Source organism: Pelmatolapia mariae, linkage group LG4 (genome assembly GCF_036321145.2).
Source record: "Pelmatolapia mariae isolate MD_Pm_ZW linkage group LG4, Pm_UMD_F_2, whole genome shotgun sequence".
Lineage (NCBI taxonomy): Eukaryota > Metazoa > Chordata > Actinopteri > Cichliformes > Cichlidae > Pelmatolapia > Pelmatolapia mariae.
The window spans coordinates 28,337,907-28,365,595 of record NC_086230.1 but is presented as its reverse complement, the minus strand read 5'-3'; the positions used below and the strand labels follow the sequence as shown (position 1 = coordinate 28,365,595).

Here is a 27,689-nt window from a genome sequence, read left to right as displayed (position 1 = left end):
GTGACACAACTGGTATCCCATAGCAAGTAGGAATTATGCCTTTATTGCAAAGAGAAAAAAAAGAAGAAATTTACCACTGACAACTGGAATTAGTGTGGGAGTAACCATCTGTTTATGGTTATTCATTGTGAAAAAAAAATCCCATAAATGCAACTAGTTTAACATAATCCTCATTATGAATTACTCAAAGAATTTAATTCCACTTCCACCACACAATTGGCAACATAGAAAAAGTTAGAAATTATGGCTTCCTCTTTCTCTCATTTTTTCCAGCTGTTAGTTACAAAGAGAAACACCAGCTGTAAGCTTGCAAAGTTTGACACGCGAATCAAAGAAGCTTTTGTGTGCGTTAGTAAGAGTTTGGTAGGTTTTAAGAGTCCCTCTGATTGGAGGGGAGGTCATAGGCTCCTGACTCTCATTGATTTTGAACGTGTTTCTTATCACACACACACGAAGCAGTCGAGTCAAGAGACAAACTGTGAGCTAATTCAGTACAGGGCACTCATGTTACTACGTGCTTTTAGTGCGGAGGGGAGAGGGGTTTAGCCAATGTGGGCAGAGGGAGGGGAAAGTAGACACAGAAGCCCGAGAGCACCCGAGAGAATGGGGCTAAAACAGAGCTGTAGTTGCGAAGAAATGGCGGACTTTCCTCGTGTGAGCAAATGACAAAAAATGTGCGAGACAACATAAAGTAGACGGACGAGCAAAGCAGAAGTGGCGAGAATCAAAGAAGGATGTGGAGGAACGTTCTATCGGTTTTATCTCGGCTGACGGCCACCAAAGTGTAACGAGAGGAAACAAAGTGACAGAAGTGCGCACAGGGCCTCAAACTTGTCTCAACCAGTCAGGCGGAAAAGAAATCATATTGGACAGACAGGAATGACTGAATTTCTGGTGCTTAATTTATCGAGGAGGGATTTGAACCACAGAGGCAAATGAGACAGGAAGAGAGTAAGCGAGGGAGGCGGGAGCGATGAGTGCGTAAAACAGCAGACAGACATGAGGAAAAAGATTAACAGCCTTCACTGAGCCGGCGTGTGTGCTTGTGAAGTACTTCGTGGCAGTGTGAACCGAGTTTGGAAATATGAGAACATGGGCAGCGGGACAGGGTAGATAAAACAAGCGCGTGTTGTGCAAGGTAAAAGCAGGACAAGGAGGAAGAGAGACAAAAGGTGGGCCGTCTAAAGGGAAAGACTAACAGGAGGGGAGAGGTATGAGGGGACAGCTCTCGAAGTCTTTCTTGTCTCTCATGATCACTCTCCTCTGTCTGGGGAGCCTGATGACCACTCTCATCTGGTACAAGTCGGACGGCAAGTGAGTGCATAACTACATTTGTGACTAGAGAGCAAAAACTAAAGAGGCTGTGGAAGAATGATTGTGCTCATTTTGTAAAAGTAGCAACAACAATGTGAAACTAGAAAGCGAAAATTTCTGAAGAAATTTTAATTGTGCCTATGCTAAACCATCCTACTTTGGCAAAACGTCCTACCGTAAGTAGTTTATGCATATTTCTGCTGTCACAGAGTAATTCCAGCATAAATTTAAGTAGGGTATGACGGTTTGCCACTTAACTTTGCCCATCAGAGTATGCTTGTAGCTCATATTCATAAAGCCAGGACGGTTTGCCACTTCATTTTGCTGTTAAAGTATGCTTGTAGGTCACATTCACAAAGGTAGCATGGTTTGGAACTTAATTTTAACTGTCAGAATGTGTTTCTAGCTCTTATTAACAAAGGTAGGACGGTTTGCCACTGAATTTCGTGTTGTGCGCATGCGTAGAAACAACGTGTAGGATGGTTTGTCAGGTAGAATGGATTCCCAAAACTGGTCAGTTGTCAGAAGACATCAGGATGTATGTGGTTGGAGCAAAAAACTGTTGAGTTTTAAACAGTCATCAGTTCACAGCTGTTAAGGCCGGTTGCTATAGTAACTCCTGTGAGTGGCAGGAGGGGCTGGGACACACACACTGCATTTGGGGTCAAACAGAGAACGGCAAACAGGAATTAAGCTCTGAAATAAATGGTTCCCAAGAGAAAACTGTAAGTCCGATCGCAAAGATTCTTTCACCGTGAGTGGTAGGAACTTCCAGACTACAACATATTAAATTTCCATGCCTGTAGAGTGTCAGTATACGTCAGTACGTCAGTATAATACACTCTGTATTATACTGACGTGGTGACAGTGTAAAGACACCTTCTGATGTTAAATTTGAACCAAAAATTGAGAGCAGGTTTAGAATGGTCGTCTATGGTGGACAGAGAGGGAGGAGGCTGCGCTTTGATGGCATTTGTGAGGAAACCATAAATCGGATCTCAATGAGAAAAACACTGGATGAAAGTAGACAACAATAGCTACGTTTTGATGTATAAATTATACATGTAGGGCAAACGGTTTGGGTGGAAAAGGAAGAGAAAGACCTTTTTTTTCTTCAAATTATTCTCCAAACTCACAACATGGATTTGGTCAATAAAAGTCCAAAGTCTTGTGACCTGTATAAAGTTTAAATGATGTTTCTACGACAAAGTATGGCCGAGCGGTGGACCTTCAAAGTGGCCTGGGTTGGGACCTTTTTTCAGGCCCTTTCCCATTGAAATGAATGGGGAAAAATGGGGTGGTTTTTGGGGAATTTTGGGAAAACCGTGTGATGAATCCCTACCAAAAGGCATAGCACACCATTCCTGATCGAGCTGCACGAAATTGTGTAACAAACATGGGGGTTGTCTCAAAGCTGTGGGGCGTGATCAAAATTTTAGGCGGAATAATAATAATAATAATAAGAAGAAGAAGAAGAAGAATAAATCTGCCGAATAGTAATAAGTGTGCCATTACACAGGCACACTTAAGTACATTTCCTTAAAGCGAAGCTAAAGTGTCAAAAGTAAAGGGCTTTTTCAATATTTCTGTTATGATGTTTTCTGATAAATAATGCGACTGCCAGCATCTTGGGGTCAAGGTTTGGGGACATATGGACCTGTAGCCTAGATATTTAAATAATATAATCAGTCTTTTGAAACTGTTTAAATCAATAATTTTCATTGGAGCTGAAGAAATATACCTCAAACTTCCATCCATCCATCCATTCGCTTCCGCTTATCCTTTTCAGGGTCTCGGGGGGCACTGGAGCCTATCCCAGCTATCATAGGGCGAGAGGCAGGGTACGCCCTGGACAGGTCGCCAGTCTGTCGCAGGGCTAACATACAGGGACAGACAACCATTCGCACTCACATTCACTCGCACATTTACACCTAGTGGCAATTTGGGTTATCCAATTAACCTATCCCCACAAGCTGCATGTCTTTGGACAGTGGGAGGAAGCCGGAGTACCCGGAGAGAACCCACGCAAACACGGGGAGAACATGCAAACTCCACACAGAAAGACCCCGGCCTGATGTTGGAATTGAACTCAGGACCTTCTTGCTGTGCGGCAACAGTGCTAACCACCGTGCCATATACCTCAAACTTGAAATATGAAAATGTAATAACCTTTTGTGTTAAGTGTTGAAAAAGACATGATAAAATTCTTGTATTTTAGCTACATTTAGATATTAGGCTGTTGAGTGAGTCAGCGTAAGGGTTAAGGGCCTCGGGAGTCCAGGCTCGCCCAGGAAAGTTACCCTTTAGCTGAATTCTGCTGATACACTTTAACTGTAAGTTACACTAATTCATACAGTTTTGTATTCATTGCTCAGTTTAATTCATTTCACTGTAGTTCAGTGCTCCTGCACCAGTTGTAACCCCCGGACTGAGACGTACACTGAGCTTAAGCAGGACAGATTTTGAGAAACACACCCCAAAAGATATTCATTCATCAGCTTGCAAAACAAATACAAGTATGTTGAGGATATTCTGCGCTCACCTGTCTGTGGTGAGTTCATTGAGCCACAAATATATCTGTTCTGTTTGGCTCCTGCTTTTATTGTGCAATCTAAGACAGATAATTCTATAGTTTTATAACTGTGGCTAAATTTCTCAAGGAGTGTATTGTGCGTATATGGTTGTAAATATGCATTGTTTTATTTATTTATTAATTGAATAGCAAACCTTATTTAGACCACCGCCCCCCTGTCAAAGATTGACAGCTTATATGGTGTGCTGTATATGATGGCTGTTGCATTATTGTATATAATGCATTTTACCACTTAGGTAGGACTGAATTAGTTTGGAATCATTAAACTAAATATTTTAAACCCTATCGAAGGAGTTTGCAAAGAAAAGCGTCTGGACTTCTTTAAGTTGCTTGAAGACGTTTCACCTCTCATCCGAGAAGCTTCTTCAGTTCTAAGGTCAAATGGCCGAGAGTCCCAGATTTAAACCAAGTGGGAGTGTCCCCCCAAAGAGGGACAAAGGACCCCCTGGTGATCCTCTAATCACATGAGCCCGGCTCATCTCTTCTTCAAGCAACTTAAAGAAGTCCAGACGCTTTTCTTTGCAAACTCCTTTGACTACGATGACCTGGATGACTGAGAACCTTCACAGACATTTAAACCCTATCCAAACATAAGTCTTGACATATTATCAAATAGCTACTATTAATAACAATAAAATGTTTATTTTTATTATTATTTAACAACAACAACAACAATAAAAACTAGAAAAAGGTGCATTTCCATCAAAAATGCAGTGTGAATGCCGTTTAGCGGAAATTATCTGCCAAAAAAAGCAGAAGAAGTAGAACTATCTTCTGAAAAGAGGTGTAGAAGCTGAAGTGTTTGCTAAAGACGGCTTTATTTTTTAACGGTACCCTGAAGAATGTCAAGAAAGCAGAATGAGCGTGAGTGGGGAAGATGTGCGGCAACAGCCACGGGTAGGATTCAAACCTGTGCCGCCCAGCTTCTTATTAGTGCAGTCAGCCAGTTGCATTGCATCAATTCACCAAATGCAGGTATGTGGACTTTGTTAAATAATGACTTATTATTGCCAAGATATCCAGAAAAGCATATTGGAAATTACAACATGTTGAACCTTGAAGCAGGTGGGCTACAGCAGCAGGTGACCACACACTGTCACTGCTGCCAGCTAGGAACAGGAAACTGAGGCTATCATTTTCATGAAGAACCTCACGTTATGAACACCAATTGCATAAAGGATTATTTAATCTTTATGCAGGTTGGAAGGACCCAGGATAGCGTTCTCATTCAGTCCAACTGTCCTTTGTAAATTATTAAATTTTTTCTGAATTTTCCATTTTCCTGATCTATATTACTTAATCTTACCATTTTTTTCTTTGTTTGTTTGTGTTTTTTTGCAGAAATTTGGAACCTCACCGACCAGCTTCTCAAAAGAAACATGCCCCAAAGCCCTCAGAAATTTGCAAAGGCTGCAAGTGAGAGAAAACATGACAGTCTCAGAATTTCCCAGAGAAACCTCTTCGTTTATGCCATCATCAAAAATGAAGTCATGTCAGCTGTGCAGATATGATTCTGTTCACTGACTGTTTTTGTGTGTGTCACAGGGAAATCATTAGCAAGGTACAAGAGCGTTACAATCAAACCTGGAAGAAGCAGGAGGAGAATTACTTAAAATTCAGGTAAGAACCAATTCGCAAACACTTTCAATTTTTTTCTATAGAAATTACAAAATCAAAGTAAAAACTTTTTACTAAATAGGAGTGTGTGTGTGTCACGGTCTGTGTGGCAGACCGTGGGGTTGAGGGGAAGGAAGCCCAAATGCTGGACTCTTCGATGCTACAGTGCGTTTATTTACAGTGCAGGAAAATAACAATAAATCCCCAGTGCGTTCCCGACTCCCGTGACATGCCCTCTTCCCAGTGTTAGTATTCTTTGTCTCCGCTCCTCAGTGTCTGAGCACCCCGCGCTCGCTGCCCCCTTGTCTCCACACTCCTCCTGGGGAATAACAAAGAGGCAGCCGTCAGAAACACCACAATGCAGCAGACTAACCTTAACTAACTTGCCAAGAGACTAACATGAAGTCACGCAATGATCCCGCATCAGAGAGAGCTCCACCACGCTCTTAAGTAGCTCCTCCGACGAGGCTTGATCAGCTGCAGGTGTGTGATTGTCTTCAGGTGTGGCCAACCACCTGGCAGGGCCACACCCACACAAACACACACACCTGCCTATACACACACACACAAGCGCGTGGACAACAGGGACAGCATCGCATAGCAGCAAAAACTCATATAATATAATACAAGTCCATAACTCCTGGGTTGCGCAGACCCAGGGTCCCTGACAGTGTGTCTGCTCGAGTAAATTTCAAATTAAAAATAAAATACAATTAAAGTGACTGATGAGCTCTGCAAGCATAATATGATCCCCACTGTAATATATCCAAATAGTGTATCAATAACAGGATTTTTTTATGCAAAGATTTTATGGAGGCATCAGACTATCAGGTATCAGTCATCATCAGCCTCTATCATGTGGGAGTCAGTGAGCCACTAGCTTAAACCAAAGGAGCCCTGCAATGAGGGACGATGACTTTGACATAATGTCTCTGTAGGCACAACAAAGAATACTTAAGATATTTGCCATGTGGGTGAATATTTCTTTAACACTAACTAAAAATAACTGAGACTTTCTAATAGCTTGAGCTACATAAAACATTAACAGGAGTTGTTGTATTTGTTACCTACAGCTGAAAGAAAGATTTCTTTTGTACCGATTACTGAAGCTAACTGTGTTGTAATACATTGCTCTTTTATTTTATTTTTAACCTTTTCTTGTTTAACTTTATATTGATCAATGTTTGTTCCTTCCCTCACTCACCTGTTGTTTGCTCTCCTGCCCTGTGGGTGTACTGATGTCTCATCTCTCTCTGTCTGTTTACTCACACTGAACTGTTTCACTGAGCACATCAATGAACATGAAGAGAATCAAAAGCACTAAAGAAATGGTATTCCTTGGCATGACGTTAAGGGACTGATGGCAGTGGTTTCCTTTAGATTGCCAATGACTGTTAGTATAAATTAAACAAGCATCAACAGCAAATATTGACAGTTTTCTTAGATGTCACACAGGCTTTCAGACACATGGCCAATATGCATTTCTAATAATGGCATTTAAAATGATTAACAATTAAAACATTTTATTCAGGATCCCACCATTGTCATGTTTTTAATGGACTAATGTTATTTCATAAAAAAAGTCTTCTAATTTACTGCATAATATGAAATTATATGCCAATCGTGATAGCTTGTATTTTGAAAAAAGCAATAATTCTGTTCCCAGTTAACAGCTGTGAACCAGTTTGTCTGGTAAATAGCTAGCCTGTGTCAACAAAGTGTTTTATGTTCCCCAGAACTGATCTGAGTGTTAAATGCAACGGCTTTGACAAAGCCATCATTACCAAGAATAACACTCCAGTGGGGTCGAAGCTTGTTTATGATGGGGAGAAGAAGAGGACTCTACAGGTGAACAAAGAGTTGTTCAGCATTTTTACAAAGGTAGGGTTTTTTTGTTTTTGTTTGTGTGTGTGTGTGTGTGTGTGGCGGGAGGGGCTGGGGGTTGCTTATGTAAATACATACACAGCCATATGTAAGTAATGCACCATCACTTTTAAAAATATGTTTTTAGAAGTATTACAAACAGGAACTTAAATGCTACACCCCCTCAAACCGGATACAAACTAAGTATAAAGTATACACCAGTATAAAAGGAGAAGCAGAAAGCTGCATAGTAATGACAGACATGCAGTCATTTCATCCATTTCAAATTCTTTTATTTGTTTTTAAGTGTCTTAATGGTTTTGCCCCTTCTTATTTGTCTGAGCTGCTTCACCTTTACATGCCGTCACGTGCTCTTACATCAGATAACCAGATGCTTTTGATTGTCCCGTAGACATTTTATAAATCCAGAGGAGGCACAGCCTTTGCAGTTTTGCCTCCTAAAATGTGGAATGAGCTGCCAGGCAGGCTCCATCTCTTGCTGTTTTTGAAAATCATTTAAGAACACAGCTTTTCTCCTTGGCTTTTAACCCAGTGTGAGTTGTCATCTGTGTTTAACTTCTTGCTCTTTGTTTGTACCTGTACTGATTTATTCTTCTATTCTTGTTATCTTATTTTTTTTTTTAATTTTTAATTACTCTGTTTGTACTGCAATTCGGTCAGCTGTTGTTTTGAAGTGTTTCAGAAATAAAGTCAAAGCCAGAATGAAAGATATAAAAATATGTAAGCTACCAAACCACAAAAGCTAAGGAGATATAGTAGCAACTCAATCAGCAAAGCAATAAATGCTGATTTTGTTCAGTATCAGTTTAAATTGCCAGAAAACACGTGTGAATTGAAGAGGAAACATCAAAGCAATGAAATAAATCTTTTTTGCTTCAACATTTAACATCAGCAACAATGTAAATGTTTTTTTATAATGCCTTATTTGTCACTGTCTATTCCAGGAGAATCCTTTCTCAAATAAAAAATGGGACACTTGTTCAGTAGTTGGGAATGGTGGGATCCTGTCTGAGAGCAGCTGTGGAAAAATGATTGATTCAGCTGACTTTGTTATCAGGTGAGAAAAGTGTCCAATGTAGACCAAATTCAGAGTGGAAATTCCACATAACCATTCCTGTGTCTCATTTTTTGTTTGTTCAGGTGCAACTTACCTCCTTTGGAAAATGGATATGAGAAAGATGTTGGCATCAAAACTAGCCTTGTGACAGCAAACCCAAGCATCTTCACACAGAGGTAAGCAAGAAAATAAATCGCTGTCACCTCACATTACTTACTGTATGTGTTGTTGCTCAAAGTCAGCTGTTTCTTTTGCACAGGTATGGCTCCCTGGTGGGACGTCGCCTTCCATTCGTGGAGAGTCTTCGCAAGTACGGCAACTCTCTGCTGCTCCTTCCTGCCTTCTCCTTTGGTATAAATACTGCTGTGTGTCAGCGAGTTGCTTATACAATAGAGGACTTTAAAAGCCCTATTCGACCTGTTTTCTTCAACCCTCAGTACCTTGACAGTCTGGCTCAATTCTGGCGCTCTGAAGGCCTGAAAGAAAGGCGGCTCAGCACTGGATTAATTATGGCTAGCATGGCTCTGGAACTGTGTGAAAATGTGCATCTGTATGGATTCTGGCCCTTTAGTAATCACCCATATGGCCTCTATACCCTGACTAACCACTACTATGATGACAAACCAGCTAAAGCGAGTTTTCACGCAATGCCAGCTGAATTTAACCGCTTGTTGCAGCTGCACACTGAAGGGGTACTCAGGCTTCACCTGGGAGACTGTAAATCAGATGAAAAATAGTTCCCAGGGATAGACAACAGCACAGAAGCAAAGTGCAGAATCAAGTGCCTTCTTTATAGCCTCAGGATGAAGTTAGACACTTTATTCATTTCATATGTGTTTGAGAAAGTTTACACATTATTTTTGGTTAGTGGAAAGATGGAAAATGGCCACATAAGACACCTTCCTTACCTTCCAGCAACCAAGACATTTGCACTGATGAGTGCCTCTTTAACCCTATTTATTAAACAAATGTTCCATTTGGAGTCTGAAATGATTTTAATGTAGTTTGATGCCTCTCTAAGGCAGTTGCTCTCAGTCTAGTGCCTTATGAAAGATTGATCTCACCTTATATTGTGAAATACCTCCCTTACATGAAGACGTTCGTGCTGAAAAGCTTTTTAGAAAGAAAACGAATACACTGAATGTAAGGACTATTTTGACATTTTTTAAACTATTAACCACTTTGTATTTTAGTACCAGCTGGTAATGAATGTGTAGTGCCTGATAAAATCACACAAATGTGTGTTATGCTTTGTCACCGCAGTGACCAGACAGTGATAAAAAAACTTACTGCCACAAAGTGGCAACATACATTTATTGGTAAAATGTTAGTTGTGTAAGTGCTTTTTATCTCAGTGTTGATTGTAAATGTAAAAATGTAATTGTAAAATTTGCACTTAGAGTGAAAACTTCTGCTCAGAACAATTTCTTATGCAATATTTGTAACAGTATTTAGGTGGACCTGATGTAGCTGGGAATGTTGCCTTAGGCTGGTATTTTTAAAGTATTAGCATTGATTTTTGTCATGCAGAAATGCCCCTAATCAGCCACAATGTTAAAATGACATGCCTCCTACCATTTAGGTCCCTCTTTTGCTTCCACAAGAGACATTGGACCTTTGTGGGTATCCTCTGGTGTAACTACACATTGGCCCTGATGTGTAGTTACATATTTTGTGAGGTGCATGCCAAGTTACGTGGAATATTATGCAAGGTTTCTCAGCATAACACTGCATTGTAAAGCTGTGAATTATCACACCTGACATCTCTTGTTGTAGCAACGGTAACATATTGTGAACATTTGTATATTTTGTTTTTAACAGTATGTTATAAAAAGGAAAATGAAATTCAAATGAAAAAATAAATATCAAAAAGTGTGGTGCCATTCACTTCTCTAACCAGGTGGGGAAAGATTTCTCTGGACGTCTCAGTTGGAAGATTTAGTATCTCAAGTGCTTAAAAACTTGCTGTCTTTTGGGTATTTTTGTGGTTAGTGTATATATACATATATTTATATGCATTGTTTCCCTTTTATTATTTTTATAATCCTGTTTGTTTTTTATAAAGACAGTTTTCAATAAGAAGCACAGCTAATATTAGAAAGTCCTATGACCAGTGATTGTAATTACTGTAGCAACGATGAGCATTTCATTTCTTGATAGATTTCTTGGCCTCTTCTTGGTAGATTTGAAATATACCAAAAGAAGACAACAGTTTTGCAATGTCCAGATAAAAAAAAAAGCTCTCAAGTGGCATATAAAATAGTGTAAACATATACATGACAGATTTATTCTTTATATAAATGGTAAATAATAGAGCTCTTACAATATATCTCTGTGGAACTCCTATCAATATACTGACCACTAGGGCACTAAGACACTTGACTTAAAACCATTGGAGATAATTCCTAATAGATAGAAGATTTCATGATAGATGGCTATACATTCAGCCTTTAGGTTGCCAATGAAACATACGCAGAAATGAAAATGGTCTAATTTGCCTAGGGACACCCTACCAGAGAAAAGTAACATACAACCTTCTCTTCTAACCATAAGGTTAGGGGAGCTTAGTCACTTAAACCTTGGTGCAGAGAGCTGGAGACACCATGGCTGAGTAGCTGTTCCTGTCATACTTATCTGAAGTTTGCCATTTGGGGTGAATGTGCAATTAGTGACAAAAAACTGGCAGGCCCATGATGCCATGCACACACCCTCATAGCTACCGTCTGTTCCTGAAGTTAAGTCACTGACTCAAGTAGGGTCCAGCAGACCTGCGGAAGTGGAATTTATAACCAAGGCCTTAGTTATTGTATTTACTAAATGGTTGTTAAACATGTTTCACACTAAATGAAAGCATGGGTTCACAACTATTTAATTTTCTTATGTGTTGATTTCAAATAAAATCATAAGGGAAGAATTTCAGAAAGTTTTCCAGCAATTCCAGAGCAAGCAAGGATAAACAGAAATAAGACTGGGTTTTATATAAGTCTGAGGCAGTCATTTCATTGGTGCTTAAAGCTGTTAGTGATGCAGACAGATAATCGATGGTTTTATGCTTTTAAAGTTTAGTGCACTTTATTTACATCGTTTTCACCAGAATGTGCTATAAATAACAGTGCAGGTGGAAAAATGGGGCTCCAGGGGTCCAAGGCGAAACAGGCATCCAAAAACATCCAATTGTCTCTCCAGTACAACACTCTCTCAAAATAGGCACTCTCACCACACTCCAGGAAGGGGAATCCAGGGAAGGTCTGTGCAGAGGGAGAAGACAATGTCGGATCCTTTGAGGCAAACACACACGAGCAAAATACAAGCTAGGAGCCAGTGCTTAACTAACAAGGTAGTTCAACAATCCAGTAATGAATGACTACCTTAAGTAATGGCTGATGATGAGATCAGAGGCCAGAGGGGGTTGATTATCTTCAGGTGTGTAGACTCAAGGGCAGGAACACGAATGAGTACTGCCTCAGAGCACAGACAACAACAAACAATAACAGACAGAAGAGAGGAGAGAGAAACGGAAGCCTAGAGAGAGACAAAACAAACCCTGATATGTCAGCCAGGTAGGACTGAGGGACCATGACAATGTATGATTCTCTCAGAGAGGTGCATTTTTGATTACCTTAAAGAACTGCATGTCTAATAAATTGAGCTGATAGTAGATTTCTTAAATAATATTGGTCAAATATTTTAGAAAATACAACTTCCCACCTCATGCATGAAATCACAATCATTATTCAACCCCATCACGGACACTTTGAAACCTGTGGGATCTTATTTTGAAAATTTTATTGCATTCTATTGTACAGTATCGTACTTCCACCCTTATGAGATACTGGTGTTCAGGTTGGCGTAGTCTGTAATGGAGCTACTGTCTGAGGCGCTGTCAGAGTGTACTGAGTGCTTTGGCATGCCAAGTTGTAGCCTGTAATGAGGGGAAACCACACACTAGGCCTGGATATTTAATTAGACAGACTGCTAGGAAAGCAAATTATTTGTTGCTCTAAATCTCACATGGCACACTCCACTTTTTTGTTCAGAAACAATAATATTAACAAGACATATTTTCCCTGTTATTGCACTTGTGTTTTTTTTAAATAAAGTGTACAAATTATTAATGGAAAAAAAATGTTTTCTTGTACTTCTTTTCTAGCTCACTAACTTTGTCTTTGAGAAAATCCTAACTGAAGGTACAGATGATGTAATAAATTCCAGAAGTTTCTTGGCAAGCTTGCTTAGAGAAGGGAATGTTGGCTCATTTTTGCAAGACAAAAACCTGAAGTAGAACAGTCATCTTTAACTCTGGGAATGTGACCTTTTTATTTATTTATATTTTTCTTTTTTAGATTTCCACCTGAATATGTATGTTACGCTAAAATCATCTTGACAATTCTGGAAAACAAAACCAGCGTGGGTTAGCTGCCAGTAAAATTATGCCATGATGTCAATTTTTGTAAAATGATAAAACTGATGTGCATGATATTGTTATGAAGGAAGTCTGTTTAACATTAAATTAATTAGCTTAATAAAGATCAGGTTATTAAAATGCTCGTCTCCTGTTGATGTGTCATGTTGTGGTGTCCTGCATGGTGTCTATAGGAAGATCTGCAGAATCTGCTGATGTGCAATTGAATTACCTGCTATTGAAGGTGGAAAACAAATCATCCTACACTGTGACTTTGTTTGGTCTTATGTGAAACCTACAAATATTTAATCAAATCCAACATGTGACATCCTGTCACAGAGTTATTCTGATAGATCAGGGGTGGGGGAACTCCAGGCCTCGAGGGCCGGTGTCCTGCAGGTTCGAGATATCACCCTGGGTCAGCACACCTGAATTAAATGAGTAGTTCATTACAAGGCCTCTGGAAAACTTCAAGACATGTTCAGGGGGTCATTTATCTATTTAAATCAGCTGTGTTGGATCAAAGACACATCTAAAACCTGCAGGACACCGGCCCTTGAGGCCTGGTTTTCCCCACCCCTGTGATAGATGAATTCAACATCTGCATTTTGCCCACTATAGTCTAATAAGTTTGGAATAATGCTGTCTTTTTTTCCCTTAAAACAAGGGTTTATATTGTCTAGCAATTCCTTTAGGTCAAGATTTTCCTCCTTGTTTTCTGTTTCAGACTCTTTTCTTGTTTCAGGCTCTTTGGGAAGAGTAAGAGTTCTTTCTCTTGCTAAGCTTCTATTTATTTTTATTATTTTTGAAGATAAGCCTTTCAACATGCCTTTAAAGTATATTATCTTTCTGCTCTTCCAAAAGTCTCTTAATGGCATCTCTAAAGTAATTCAAGAATCTTTGTTGTTTGTAATACAGTTAATTTATTCAATCAACATTTTAATAATAGTTAGCTACCAAAATATGGAATAAAACCCTGCAACTATCTTGTTATGTGCTTTAAACTCCTCTGGGACTCCTCTTGGAACCCCCATGGTGTCTACATATGTATACAGGTGCCATTCAAATGTGGGTAGGTCTCTTTTAGAGAATTTGTGAGAAAGTTTACTTTGTGATGCCAAAGTGTTTGCCTTTAGGCCTAAAACCACAGTAAAAGATATAACCACATAAACTAGGGCACAGGTACAGGTTCCATTGCGTAGATAGTTTTAATGTGCATTTGAAAGTGTTGGTTTACCTCAGCTTTATTTGTTGTCTTTGTGGTTGACGTTTTCACTGCTCTTAATGACTTTAAGGAACACCCAGTCTCTTGGCTTCACCCTGGTTCCTGCTGTGGAACAGAATTTGAGGAATTCACAGTGTTGTTATTCAACATTTTTTTTCATGTGTTTCATTCCCTTAAATCAGCGGTCCCCAACCCCTGGGCCTCGGACCGGTACCGGTCCGTGAGTCGTTTGGTACCGGGCCGCGAGAGTTGAGGCTCAGGTCTGAAATGTATGGTTTTCAGGGTTTTTATCGGTTTTCAGCGTTATTTTGTTATTGTTTTTATCGTTAACTCGGTTTTCCTGGGTCTTTTCGCGTGTGTTATGAATAAATCTTCTTTTTTTCGGTACCGGTACTAGTCTTATTTTGTTGTATTTATCCGCGACACCTAAAGGCCGGTCCGTGAAAATATTGTCGGGCATAAACCGGTCCGTGGCGCAAAAATGGTTGGGGACCGCTGCCTTAAATGACATATCTTGATGCATGCTCAATCATCCAGGTGAGTAAATCCCAAAAGATTGATTCTGTTCGTCTGGATGTAACGTTTTCAACCCATCCAAGTGACTTCTTCAGTCTCAGCTGACTGCAGGTGACTGTGAGGTCAGTTCCTTGATCATTAATATGCAAATCTCAGGACATACCACAATTTACAGATCACATTAACTCGGTGGACCAACAGATCAAATTCACCAGGGAGGATATGAAAAGTGGCAGGTTAGCCTTCTTAGACTGTGAGATTTCCATCAGTAAAGGGGGACATTTAAAAGCTGATGTGTACCATAAACCTACGCATACAGATAAATATTTAAGGTTTGACTCTCATCATCCACTGGAGCACAAACTGGGTGTCATCAGGACACTACAACACAGAGCGAACACCATCCCCACAGCCACAGCAGCCAGGGAAGCAGAAGAACATCACATCAAGAAGCCCCCTAGTAAATGTGGTTATCCCAGCTGGACATTTGTCAAAACTGGGAAGGCACCTAAAGAAAGCTCCAGCTGATCCAGGAGAGAAGGACAACCGCTGCCTAAGTGAAAACCCTTAGTGATCCCGTACGTGTCAGGAGTACCGGAACAGCTGAGATGCATTTTTTCTAAACACCAGGTCTCTGTGGCTTTTAAACCCCAAAACACGCTGCACCAAAAACTGGTCCACCCCAAGGATCGGGTCACCTGATACAAACAGAGTAATATGATGTACACTGTTTAGTGCCAGGAGGATTGCCAAGATTTATAGATCGGGGAAACCAAACAACCTTGGGTGAAGCAGATGGCACAACACAGAAGAGCTAACTCATCAGGCTAGGAGTCCGCAGTGTATTTACATCTACAGGCCAGTGGACACTCTTTCAACGATGAGGATGTACACACCCTGGACAGGGAGGAACGCTGGTTTGAGTGCAGAGTCAAGGAGGCTATTTATGTGAAAAGGGAAAGACCATCTCTGAATCGAGGAGGGGGCCTAAGGGTACATCTTTCGCCATCTTACAATGCTGTGATTGCAGCCATTCCCCAACTCTCTGTGAATGGTACTCATGGCCATTGATCAGTGGTGTTTGATCAGTGGGCTTTGATCACACCCTTTTAAATGACTAGTCTCTCTTAGAAAAGTCTAGAAAAGTCAGAGTCCCGGATTCTAGTAGCAGGCCTATCTTATTTTCCATGTGAGGTTTCCTTTTCGCGGTCCCAGGCCACTTGCTCCCAATTCTAGTTGCTCCTCTGGTTTATGATTCTCGTCACTCTTTCAGTTGCCTCTAGCTCCCACCCTCTACATTCTGAAACAGCACTTCTAACAATACTCGGGTGGAGCCCCAGACTCCCCTATGCACGGTCTCGGTCATGTTCCCGAGGTGAGTGGGGGAAATGTTGAGATCCAGCTTGAAAGACCAAGCTGTCAGAATAAAAATGAACAAAAATAAACAACAGTCAAGAACTGGGGCGTTAGTTCTTGGTAGGGAGCAAAAGCATAATACACAAGGTTTCATGCTTCATGCAAGTGCTTGAAGGGGGAAGTCCCCAGTGAGTTTTTTTAAAAAAAATTACATTTGGACAATCCCACCTTTGTCTTAAAACTGTCTCACAATAACACAGTTGAAATCTTGGCCTATCCCAGCATGGTGTGCAGAGACACCTTAAAAATTTTAAGGAAAAAACAAGAAAGGACAAAAGAAGAAGTGGCAGGCCTAAAATATTATCTACAGCAGATACACTAACACAGGACCTGAGAAATTTATCTGGTCTTTCAGTTGATCCATCCACTGTTTACTGAAGCATTAACAGAAATGGTCTCAGTGGAATGGTTGCTATCGAGATGCCATTCTTAAGGAAAGCAGAGAGAAAAGGCTAAGGTAAGCCAGAATACACAAACACCTGGATGGACTGAATATCTGTGGCAATTTGAGCAAGTAGTTGATGAAAAATATTTGTTTTGGGAGGAATCTGTTTCAAGAGTTTATGTCCAAGATCCAGATTACAAAGAGCAGTGACAATGTGCAGGTATAATACATACAGTGGCTTGCAAAAGTTTTCGGCCCCCTTGAACTTTCCCACATTTTGTCACATTACAGCCACAAACATGAATCAATTTTATTGGAATTCCACGTGAAAGACCAATACAAAGTGGTGTACACGTGAGAAGTGGAATGAAAATCATACATGATTCCAAACATTTTTTACAAATAAATAACTGCAAAGTGGGGTGTGCGTAATTATTCAGCCCCCTGAGTCAATACTTTGTAGAACCACCTTTTGCTGCAATTACAGCTGCCAGTCTTTTAGGGTATGTCTCTACCAGCTTTGCACATCTAGAGACTGAAATTCTTGCCGAATACTTTTGCATTCACTGTATGCAACAGTGACAACATAGTGATGAAGAAATGCTGCCACAAAGTGGACACATGCATGTACTAATATGTGATATGCTTGTATAATTTAGTTTTAAGTAAAATATAAGATTAAATATAAGTTTAAAATATTAATACATAATCAGATGCGTTTTTAAAGGCATGCTTTTTTTTTAAGTTAATTTTGAAAAAAGTGTTTTGCCAGTATTAATCTAATCACTGCAAGAATTTAATTCTGCTAACATTACTCATTTGGCAACAGAGAGCAAGTAAATCATCAGTTCCCAGCAAGTAAATCATCAGTTCTAATTTTTCCAGCTGTTCGTTACTTAGTTAGAGAAGCACCAGCTGAAAGCTTTTATGTGTTCATAAGCGTTTGGTTGGTATTAAGAGTTCCTCTGATTGAAAGCATGACCTTACCCTCTTGACTTTCCTCTGCACACAATAGGTCTTGAAAGTATATCCTAGCACACCCTCACACAGATTCATGCTTTGTAGCGATCGTCAATGAGGAAAAAAGAAAACACAAAGTGAAACCAAACAGAAAGAGAATGAACGAGGGAGGAGGGAGTGACGAGTGCTTAAAACAGCAGGTGGACATGAGGCAAAGGATTCATAGTCTTCATTGAGCTGGCATGTAATACGTGTATGAGTTTATGAGTGTGTGTGTCTGAAGTACTGTGAGGTAGAGCAATCTGAGTAGGAGTGGGAAAAAACTGAAAACCTAAGCAACTGGGATAGGGCAGATAAAAAAGTGAGTTTTGTGAAAGGTAAAAGCGGGAGAGAGACAATTTGGACAGACTGAAGTGTAAGACTAACAGGAGGGGAGAGATATGAGAGGACATCGTATGAAGTCTTTCTTGTTTTTCATGATCACTCTCCTCAGTTTGGGGATCCTGATAACCACTCTTATCTGGTACAAGTTGGACAGCAAGTAAGTACATAACTACCTTTGTCCCCAGAGAGCAAAAACTAAAGAGGCTGTTGAAGAAGTATTATAATAAACATAGTATCAATAAATTAATTAAAGTTCCTGAAAGTGAAACTAAAGTGTCAAAAGTAAAGCGCTTCTTCAGTGTTTCTGTTGTGATGTTTCTGGATAAAATCAAACTTTTTACAAGCCTGGAAAATCTACCCCAAGAAATAATAAATTTATCAGCATAGTATTTGTTGTTAAAGTGTATACACCTTCAGAAGAATTTATCACTCATATTCCTCAAATATAGTCTACAAATTCAATCTCATTACATCCAAATTTGGAGGTACATTGTTTTCATTCTATAACAAGACCAGGTTACTCATACCTGAAGCTATCAAAAATGCAGGATTCTGTGCTAGGAAATAACCCAAATACTATCGGATTAATATTGAATTAATTCAGATTAATTAAACTAAATATATTAAACTTTCTCAGAAAAAATACGAACTCTAAATACCAATCAATATATATATTATTGCAGTTGGCCAACATGACAAATATGAATTAAGTGTGTATTTAGTGACAGCTTCTGCATACATGGCTAGACAAATAACATGTTGGTGGGGAGGTGTCTTATTTGTGTACTCAGTGTTTCGTGTGGTCAGTGTTATGTGATCACACCATCTTGCCAATGTTAAAAGCTATTGCCCAGTGGGTTTTGCATATCCCATCTCTCTTTCTCTTTGAGTTTGACTGATGTTATATATGGTTTTTTTTTTCAGACAAAAAAATTATATATTAGCACATCTATATGTTTTCACAGTCACTTCAAGCATTCATAATATATTAAACACAATGAGAATCAAAATAAATAAGATAAACACTACTTTATGGTTCTTTTTTTGTATTGAAGGACATTTTTCCATTTCTTCATTTTCTCACTCTTGCCATTAAATAGCAGTAAACCAGCTTGTCATCTTTATTAACTGCTTCTTTAAATTTAATGTGCAGATGAAATATCTGCAGCAACTGTGCGATGCAATCATGAAAATATGGATCAAACGTTGTGAGGAAGGCTTTGCAGACCTTGTTGAATCTGAGACATAAAGAATTAAGGTAGTTTTGAAGGCAAGGTGTACCTAATTAAATATTCTAGGTAAAAACAGGATACAGTTAACAAGGTGATGATTATGGAAGCATTCCCAATGCCAATGTATATCCTTGGCAAAAGATGTATTATTCAAGATTCAAAGTGTTTATTGTCACGTGTACGGAAGAAATAGCATTTCTCTGTTCAATGAAATTCTTCCTTTGCTGTCCATACACAAATGCCAAGTTAGGTAGGGTTGAAGGAACAAGATAAATAAGGATAAAATAAGACAAGATATTAAGATAAATAAGGTAAAATAAGGATAAAAAATAGTAAAAGATAAATAAATAAGTAAAAAAATAAGTAAATGAAGACAAGTGAGGCATGCAGTTGTCAGTGTAAATGGATGTACAAAGGAGCTTAATATGCAAAATGAACTTAGTGTGCAAATTGTCCTGATGTGCAAATTGCAGCTGAATTATGTATTATGTACTGCTCGCAGTTTTTTGTTGTTGTAAACTTTAGGTCCAGAAAGTTTGTCTTTGAAAGAGATTTCCAGACTAGAGTTTTTATCTTTCATCTACTGAAGACTTGCAAGCCGGGATTTGAGAATTAAGAATCAAATTGTGAATTCAAACTGCATATCAGGTTGGATGGTCCCAGAATGACACGTTTCTTCCACAGCCGAACTCTCTTTTCTAAATTATCCTAAAGTTTTCAGACCAGTTTAGCTGGGAAAAGGTAGAATATTTCCCTCTCTGAAAAGTGTAATATAATTATGAAGACATGCAAAACAAAAAATGAAAAAATGAAGAAAAGCACAACAATGTTGAATTTCAAACAGCACTTTGACATCATGCTCAACCGACAACAATAAAGAAATGCTGTTGTAATATGTAATCTTACCTGTTGTGCCTGTTGTGAATTGGTGTTGCTGAAGTGGTCTTCAATCTTCCTCTTATGTGCTGCCTTGGCCACTCTAATACCTCTTTTCAGATCAGATCTAGCTGCACTATCTGCATTTTTCAACTGTCTGATCTGTCAAAAATATTTTCTTTTGCAGTCATGTGGAACCTTACCGACCACCTCCTCAAAAGAAACATGCCCCAAAGCTGTCAGAAATTTGCAAAGGCTGCAAGTGAGAGAAAACATAATTTGTCACACCGTTTCCCTGAGAAACCTCTTTGTTTATGCCATCATCAAAAATGAAGTCATGTCAGCTGTACAGGTATGATTAGCTGACTGTGTTTGGACGTGTGTGTGTGTGTGTCACAGGGAAATCATTGACAAAGTACATCAGCGTTACAATCAAACCTGGAAGAAGAACGAGAAAAATTACTTAAAATTCAGGTAAGGATCACGTTTCAAATGCTTAATATTTCTCCTATGAAGAATACAAAATAGAAGTAAAAAGATTACCAAATATAGCAAACAGAAGCCTCATCATGCATATGAGATATATAGCTATGATGGGAAATGATAATAATGGGCTGGTATATATATATATAATTTTTTATTTTTTATTTTTTATTTTTTTCACAATAGATGAAACTGACATGTAGAAAAATAACTGCTGTGAAATTGCTGTGTGATTTGTTTGCTTTTATATGAACTGAATCAACTACAGACAAAAAAGAAAGAGTAAAGACGCAAAAGGAGTTTAGGACAGAGAAACTGTAAGAAAACTGATGGCACAACAAAGAGCAGAGAGATATTTGCCATATGGACAAATGATGCTATAAGCATATAGTGGAGAGGTTTTGAGCTGGATAAAACATTATCAGGAGTTGCGTTTGTCTTTATTGCTTACAGCTTTTGGAGTCAACACTCGCAGTGGTGGTAGGAACTAACCTAAACCCTAAAAAATAAAATGAGAAAAAATTCCAGTAACATATGGGGTTCACTTTTTTATGTTATTATTTTTTCTGGAGCTAACTGTTTTGTTGATTGCTCCTTTTTTCACCTTCCCTTGTTTAACTGTGGATCTTAACTATCTTAACAAGATAGTGTTGGATAGTTAAGATCAAACAACAGGTGAGCAAATAACCTTTTGTTTGATTACCCTTCCCTTTAGGTGTCCTTACATGTTATCTCTCTGTGTCGAGTGTTAGTCACATTCAAATCTTTCCATTGAACATGATAAACAGAAAAAAATATTGTTCCTTGCCATGACACTCAGAAACAAATTACTGACATTTCCTTTTGTTGGCAATAACTACTAACATAAGTTAAACATGCAGCAACATCAGAAATGTATGAACCTACTCATCTGGTAAATAGTCAGTCAATGTTAACTGAGTGTTTGTTGTTTTTCAGAGATAATCTGAGAGTTACATGCAATGGCTTCGACAATGCCATTATTACACAGAACAATACTCCTCTAGGATTGAATATTGTTTACAGTGGGGAAAAGAAGAGGACTCTTCAGGTGAACAAGGACTTTTTCACCTTGTTTTCGAAGGTAGGTTCATTTTCATTCATGGAAACTCTGTATGGGCTGCTTCTTTGATATCTTCATTGGTTCTCTTATGTTTTATATTGATTGACACAGTGATTATTTTGCAACTTTTCTATTTTTTTTGTATCTTCAACTGAACTCTATCTTTTGCTTTTGAAATGAGCTTTTGGAGATAATTTTGTTTGTGCTGTTCTAACCTGAAAAAGTGTGAACAGTATTTTTGTCTCATTTGATTTTCTTGGGTTCTACATGTGTATATGGTATATAGTATTCATAACTAAATACATAGCACAGAATCTGTGTTATTAAGGGTTTTTAATGACATCCTACTGGCATTTGATTCTGGTAACCACAATGTTCTGGTCTTGCTTGACCTAACTGCTGCCTTTGACACAGTAGACCACAATATTCTAATTTCTCGATTAAATGATGTAGTGGGTATTGGTGGCACTGCACTTAATTGGTTTCAGTCTTATTTGGCAAAGAGAGCTTTCTCTGTCAGCCTTCTCGGTTCTGAATCATCTTCTGCTCCGGCGTCCCACAGGGCTCAATTTTAGGGCCACTGCTGTTTTCATTATATTTATTGCCTCTGGGTTCCATCCTTAGAAGGCATGGAATTGCTTTTCATTGTTATGCCGATGACTGACAAATTTATTTGCCACTAAAGCAGAAGGATGGCATCGCAATAAAACCTCTCTTAACTTGCCTAGATGACATTAAAGCTTGGTTGGCTTTAAACTTTTTATATTTTAATTAAATGAAAACAGAAATGTTGGTGTTTGGACCCAGTGGTCCCTGTGAGTCCTCCTCTGTTGATTTGGGACCCTTGGAAGTTTATTTTAAACCTGTTATTACTGACCTTGGATTTAAGTTGGACAGGTCAGGTTTCAGAGCCCATCACAGTACAAAAACTGCTTTAGTGAAGGTAGCAAAAGATCCTCTTATGGCCTCTGACAGTGGACTCACCTCTGTTCTTGTCCTGCTAGACCTCAGTGCACCGTGCGACCAGAGTTGACCACAATAATTTATTAGAGCATTAATATAGCAGGAATTAAAGGTACTATGATTTAGTGCTATATAGATAACACTGAATTGAAAATTGATTAGTATATAATTACATCTTCCAACAAATTGACCCATTCTTGTAAATGTATTCAAATTTGTTGGGGGAAGGTGGTGGGTTCCATAAACCAGCACCTACTTCTATGTAATTTTAGTAGATTAATCATAGAGTTCCCAGAAGGACATCTCCCTTCCAACTATTTGCTTTTCCATTATGTGACTAGAGACTGCTCACATATGTAGTGCAAAAACAGATGGTGAAGGGAAACTGTAGGTGTTTGCGTGTCATAGAGAGGCATTTAAATTTGTCTTTGTTGTTGTTGCTGTCATTCACTGACATCTGCAGAAGCAAGCTTCATTGACTCATTTTCTTGTCTTGAACTCCTTTTGCAAATTTTATAGCCTCTTCCAAAGTAAATGCTCCTTCGACATTGATGGTTAAGGTAAACAGTGATCTGATAAACTACATAATAGGGAAAAACTCAGGAGCACATCTGGTCCAGAGTCATTTTGCTATCTGAGTATACTCACTACAGATGAACAGTGGCTAGAAATTTTTAGAAGACTGGGGGGCAAAAACATAAAGTGCTGCAAAATATTTACTTGACTTCATATGTTTTGTATTTTCCTGATTTATTAAGTGTTTATATATTATTCAAATAGGTTAAAATATACATAGATTTTTACACAAACAGCAGAAGAAATATGCCACCTGAACATTATGGGGTGCAGGCTGATTTTAATGTTTGTGATATCACTTGGCTGACTAAAACATGTTTGTTGTATAGCAGCCGTTATAGCAAGGATTATGCATTCGAACTAGGAGGGATAAGAAAACAGAATTGAAGTGACTGCAATCTGCAATTTACTGACATCTAGCATTGAATTTTTTTCAACCTCAAAAATAAAATGGTTATGAAAATGAAAAGCAACATTGTACAGGCTCAATGACAACATACATTTTTATGATGAACCATTTTCTGTATCAATTTATAGCTGCGCAGAAAGAAAGTCAAGTATAATTAATCATTTGTGATTATACACATATAAATATACACATTTTGTAGTCTGGTCTGCCTCAAGCCTCAAACTTGACCGGTCTGCAGAGCCATACAAGAGAGAAACTGACTGAAAATCTGTACCGTTAACATATTTAAGCAAAATTGTTATTAAGAGCCTGGAGCGTTTTGCATCTCTGCTAAAAAGGCCAAACAGCTTAAATATGATCTTATTTGGATATGCCTAATATCGGAGCATATCCCAATTGATACACTGTCCATTAGAGGAGCTATTGCATTTATAAGACGCTGTATTTATATAGTCTGTCTCAGCTCTGTTTACTTTTGTGTGCAATTCATTTTCCAAAAGAGAAAAAAAAACCACACAATAAACAAAGTTATTTGTCATTTTTTAAAATCATTTCTAATAATTATGACTATATTTATATACACTTTTGTGATCATTGTTCTTTTGGATATAATATTCCCATGGTTGTAATCTATAATAACGACAGACCTATCATTAGCAATAACAAGAATAAAAAGCATCAGAGTATAAAACTAGAATAAAATGTCTTTTTAAAATCCTTTTTCCTTCAACATGTGACATCAGCAACAATGTAAATGTGTTTTCATAATGCCTTATTTTTCGCTGTCTATTCCAGGAGAATCCTTTCTCAAATAAAAAATTGGACACTTGTTCGGTAGTTGGGAATGGTGGGATCCTGTTTGATAGTGGCTGTGGAAAAATGATTGATTCAGCTGACTTTGTCATCAGGTGAGAAAAGTGTCCAATGTAGACCAAATCCAGAGTGGAAATTCCATGTAACCATTTCTGTGTCTATGTTTTTGTTTGTTCAGGTGCAACTTACCTCCTTTGGAAAATGGATATGTGAAAGATGTTGGCATCAAAACTAGCCTTGTGACAGCAAACCCAACCATCTTTTTCAATAAGTGAGCAAAAAGAAAAAATAAATCCTTGTCATTAGGGAAGGGAACTGATAAGAATTTAACGATTCTGATTCTATTATCAGAATCACTTTCCAATTTGATTCCTTATCAACTCTCTTATTGAGGCTCATTGGGTTCTCATTGTTTTCGCATTGGGTCACCATCACCGCTAAGCAGCATATCAAAGACATTACATTCTGCAACTTAATTGCATGCTGTTGTTAAAATTTTTGTATATGTTTGAGGTATTTCCCAATAAAATAAAATAAAATAAAATAAAAAATAATTAAATGTCTAAATCCACACTGTAGGCCACACCGCTATTTTTTCTCCTCTGGCACATGAACTTAAAACAGCTGATAGCACAAGTACAACAAACGTGACTGATAGGCAAGCACTGGGAACTACAGTGGCTTGCAAAAGTATTCGGCCCCCTTGAACTTTCCCACATTTTGTCACATTACAGCCACAAACATGAATCAATTTTATTGGAATTCCACGTGAAAGACCAATACAAAGTGGTGTACACGTGAGAAGTGGAACGAAAATCATACATGATTCCAAACATTTTTTACAAATAAATAACTGAAAAGTGTGGTGTGCGTAATGATTCAGCCCCCTGAGCCAATACTTTGTAGAACCACCTTTTGCTGCAATTACAGCTGCCAGTCTTTTAGGGTATGTCTCTACCAGCTTTGCACATCTAGAGACTGAAATCCTTGCCCATTCTGCTTTGCAAAACAGCTCCACAACTGCCCTGTGACGGCCTCAGAGGTTGTCTAAGAGAATATTGGGAGCAACAACACCATGAAGTCCAAAGAACACACCAGACAGGTCAGGGATAAAGTTATTGAGAAATTTAAAGCAGGCTTAGGCTACAAAAAGATTTCCCAAGCCTTGAACATCCCATGGAGCACTGTTCAAGCGATCATTCAGAAATGGAAGGAGTATGGCACAACTGTAAACCTACCAAGACAAGGTCGTCCACCTAAACTCACAGGCCGAACAAGGAGAGCGCTGATCAGAAATACAGCCAAGAGGCCCATGGTGACTCTGGACGAGCTGCAGAGATCTACAGCTCAGGTGGGGGAATCTGTCCATAGGACAACTATTAGTCGTGCACTGCACAAAGTTGGCCTTTATGGAAGAGTGGCAAGAAGAAAGCCATTGTTAACAGAAAACCATAAGAAGTCCCGTTTGCAGTTTGCCACAAGCCATGTAGGGGACACAGAAAACATGTGGAAGAAGGTGCTCTGGTCAGATGAGACCAAAATGGAACTTTTTGGCCAAAATGCAAAACGCTATGTGTGGCGGAAAACTAACACTGCACATCACTCTGAACACACCATCCCCACTGTCAAATATGGTGGTGGCAGCATCATGCTCTGGGGGTGCTTCTCTTCAGCAGGGACAGGGAAGCTGGTCAGAGTTGATGGGAAGATGGATGGAGCCAAATACAGGGCAATCTTGGGAGAAAACCTCTTGGAGTCTGCAAAAGACCTGAGACTGGGGCAGAGGTTCACCTTCCAGCAGGACAACGACCCTAAACATAAAGCCAGGGCAACAATGGAATGGTTTAAAACAAAACATATCCATGTGTTAGAATGGCCCAGTCAAAGTCCAGATCTAAATCCAATCAAGAATCTGTGGCAAGATCTGAAAACTGCTGTTCACAAACGCTGTCCATCTAATCTGACTGAGCTGGAGCTGTTTTGCAAAGAAGAATGGGCAAGAATTTCAGTCTCTAGATGTGCAAAGCTGGTAGAGACATACCCTAAAAGACTGGCAGCTGTAATTGCAGCAAAAGGTGGTTCTACAAAGTATTGACTCAGGGGGCTGAATAATTACGCACACCCCACTTTTCAGTTATTTATTTGTAAAAAATGTTTGGAATCATGTATGATTTTCATTCCACTTCTCACGTGTACACCACTTTGTATTGGTCTTAATGTGGAATTCCAATAAAAGTGATTCATGTTTGTGGCTGTAATGTGACAAAATGTGGAAAAGTTCAAGGGGGCCGAATACTTTTGCAAGCCACTGTAGTTCTTTTAGAGAACCAGCTCTCGATTCCCATCCCTACTTGTCACCTCACATTATGTATGTGTTCTTGCTCAAAGTCAGCTGTTTCTTTTGCACAGGTATGGTGCGCTGACTGGACGTCGCCTTCTATTTGTGGAGAGTCTTCGCAAGTACGGCAACTCTCTGCTGCTCCTTCCTGCCTTCTCCTTTGGCATGAATACTGCTGTGTGTCAGCGGGCTGCATATACAATAGAGGACTTTAAAAGCCCTATTCGACCTGTTTTCTTCAACCCTCAGTACCTTGACAGTCTGGCTCAATTCTGGCGCTCTGAAGGCCTGAAAGAAGTGCGGCTCAGCACTGGATTAATTATGGTTAGCATGGCCCTGGAACTGTGTGAAAATGTGCATCTGTATGGATTCTGGCCCTTTAGTAATCACCCATATGGCCTCTATACCCTGACTAACCACTACTATGATGACGTACTGCCTAAAACGTTTTTCCACTCAATGCCGGCTGAGTTTGAACACTTGCTGCAGCTGCACACTGAAGGGGTACTCAGGCTTCACCTGGGAGACTGTAAATCAGATGAAAAATAGTTCCCAGGGATAGACAACAGCACAGAAGCAAAGTACAGAATGAAGTGCCTCCTCCATACCCTCAGGATGAATCCAGTAACTTTTTTGCCTTTATAAGGCCATTGCTCTGTACATTTTAGTGCTTTATTACAAATATCTCTCACCCTGTATTCTGAAATACCTCAATCACATTCTCTTGATTTTTAGAAAAAAAACTCTAATATAAGGACTATTTTGACAATATCTTAAAAAATGTAACCATGAAAAGTACTTTGGTACCAGCAGAAGATAAATGTATAGTGCCTGATAAAAGTGCAAAAATCATATCACAGAACTACCACATTTGTCTGATTTTAAGTGAGATTCATGCTTCTGTGTTAAATCTGCACCACAGGTAATGCACAGCATAACTTCAAACCTCCCTGAAACCCACTGCCATAATTCAGTAACTGGGCCTGCACTTCCATTGAAATTAAATTAAACACTGAGTGGATGCAGTCTACAATGACTGTGATTGGCCCCATCAGTACTGTCATTTCCTAGGCATTTCCAGCTACTTCTTTTACTGCTGCCATTTTCTAAATTGACTGCAAGGGAATGGATGAACTTGAATAGAGAACTTTGCTGGCCGCTTTTA

The 27,689-nt window shown here is 39.0% G+C and overlaps 2 protein-coding genes across 2 annotated transcripts; both read left to right on the top strand.

The window, feature by feature from the left end:
• Window positions 1-590: 590 nt before the first annotated feature.
• LOC134625562 (alpha-2,8-sialyltransferase 8F-like) lies at window positions 591-10,332 on the top strand. Its single transcript, XM_063470808.1, has 7 exons — window positions 591-1,314; window positions 5,249-5,323; window positions 5,453-5,527; window positions 7,261-7,405; window positions 8,353-8,465; window positions 8,549-8,641; window positions 8,725-10,332. Exons 1-7 carry the CDS (start codon window positions 1,214-1,216, stop codon window positions 9,200-9,202), a joined length of 1,080 nt encoding a protein of 359 aa, XP_063326878.1. The 5' UTR covers window positions 591-1,213; the 3' UTR covers window positions 9,203-10,332.
• Window positions 10,333-17,809: 7,477 nt separating this feature from the next.
• On the top strand, window positions 17,810-27,073 carry LOC134625561 (alpha-2,8-sialyltransferase 8F-like). The gene is made up of 7 exons (XM_063470806.1): window positions 17,810-17,910; window positions 20,049-20,123; window positions 20,261-20,335; window positions 21,302-21,446; window positions 24,169-24,281; window positions 24,365-24,457; window positions 26,596-27,073. Exons 1-7 carry the CDS (start codon window positions 17,810-17,812, stop codon window positions 27,071-27,073), a joined length of 1,080 nt encoding a protein of 359 aa, XP_063326876.1.
• The last annotated feature ends 616 nt before the right edge of the window (window positions 27,074-27,689 follow it).

Coding starts and splice junctions, on each gene's coding strand:
- LOC134625561 (XM_063470806.1), top strand. CDS start 17,810: ATGAGAGGACATCGTATGAAGTCTTTCTTGTTTTTCATGATCACTCTC. Junction 21,447..24,168: donor TTTTCACCTTGTTTTCGAAG/GTAGGTTCATTT, acceptor TGTCTATTCCAG/GAGAATCCTTTCTCAAATAA. Junction 24,458..26,595: donor CCAACCATCTTTTTCAATAA/GTGAGCAAAAAG, acceptor TCTTTTGCACAG/GTATGGTGCGCTGACTGGAC.
- LOC134625562 (XM_063470808.1), top strand. CDS start 1,214: ATGAGGGGACAGCTCTCGAAGTCTTTCTTGTCTCTCATGATCACTCTC. Junction 7,406..8,352: donor TGTTCAGCATTTTTACAAAG/GTAGGGTTTTTT, acceptor TGTCTATTCCAG/GAGAATCCTTTCTCAAATAA. Junction 8,642..8,724: donor CCAAGCATCTTCACACAGAG/GTAAGCAAGAAA, acceptor TCTTTTGCACAG/GTATGGCTCCCTGGTGGGAC.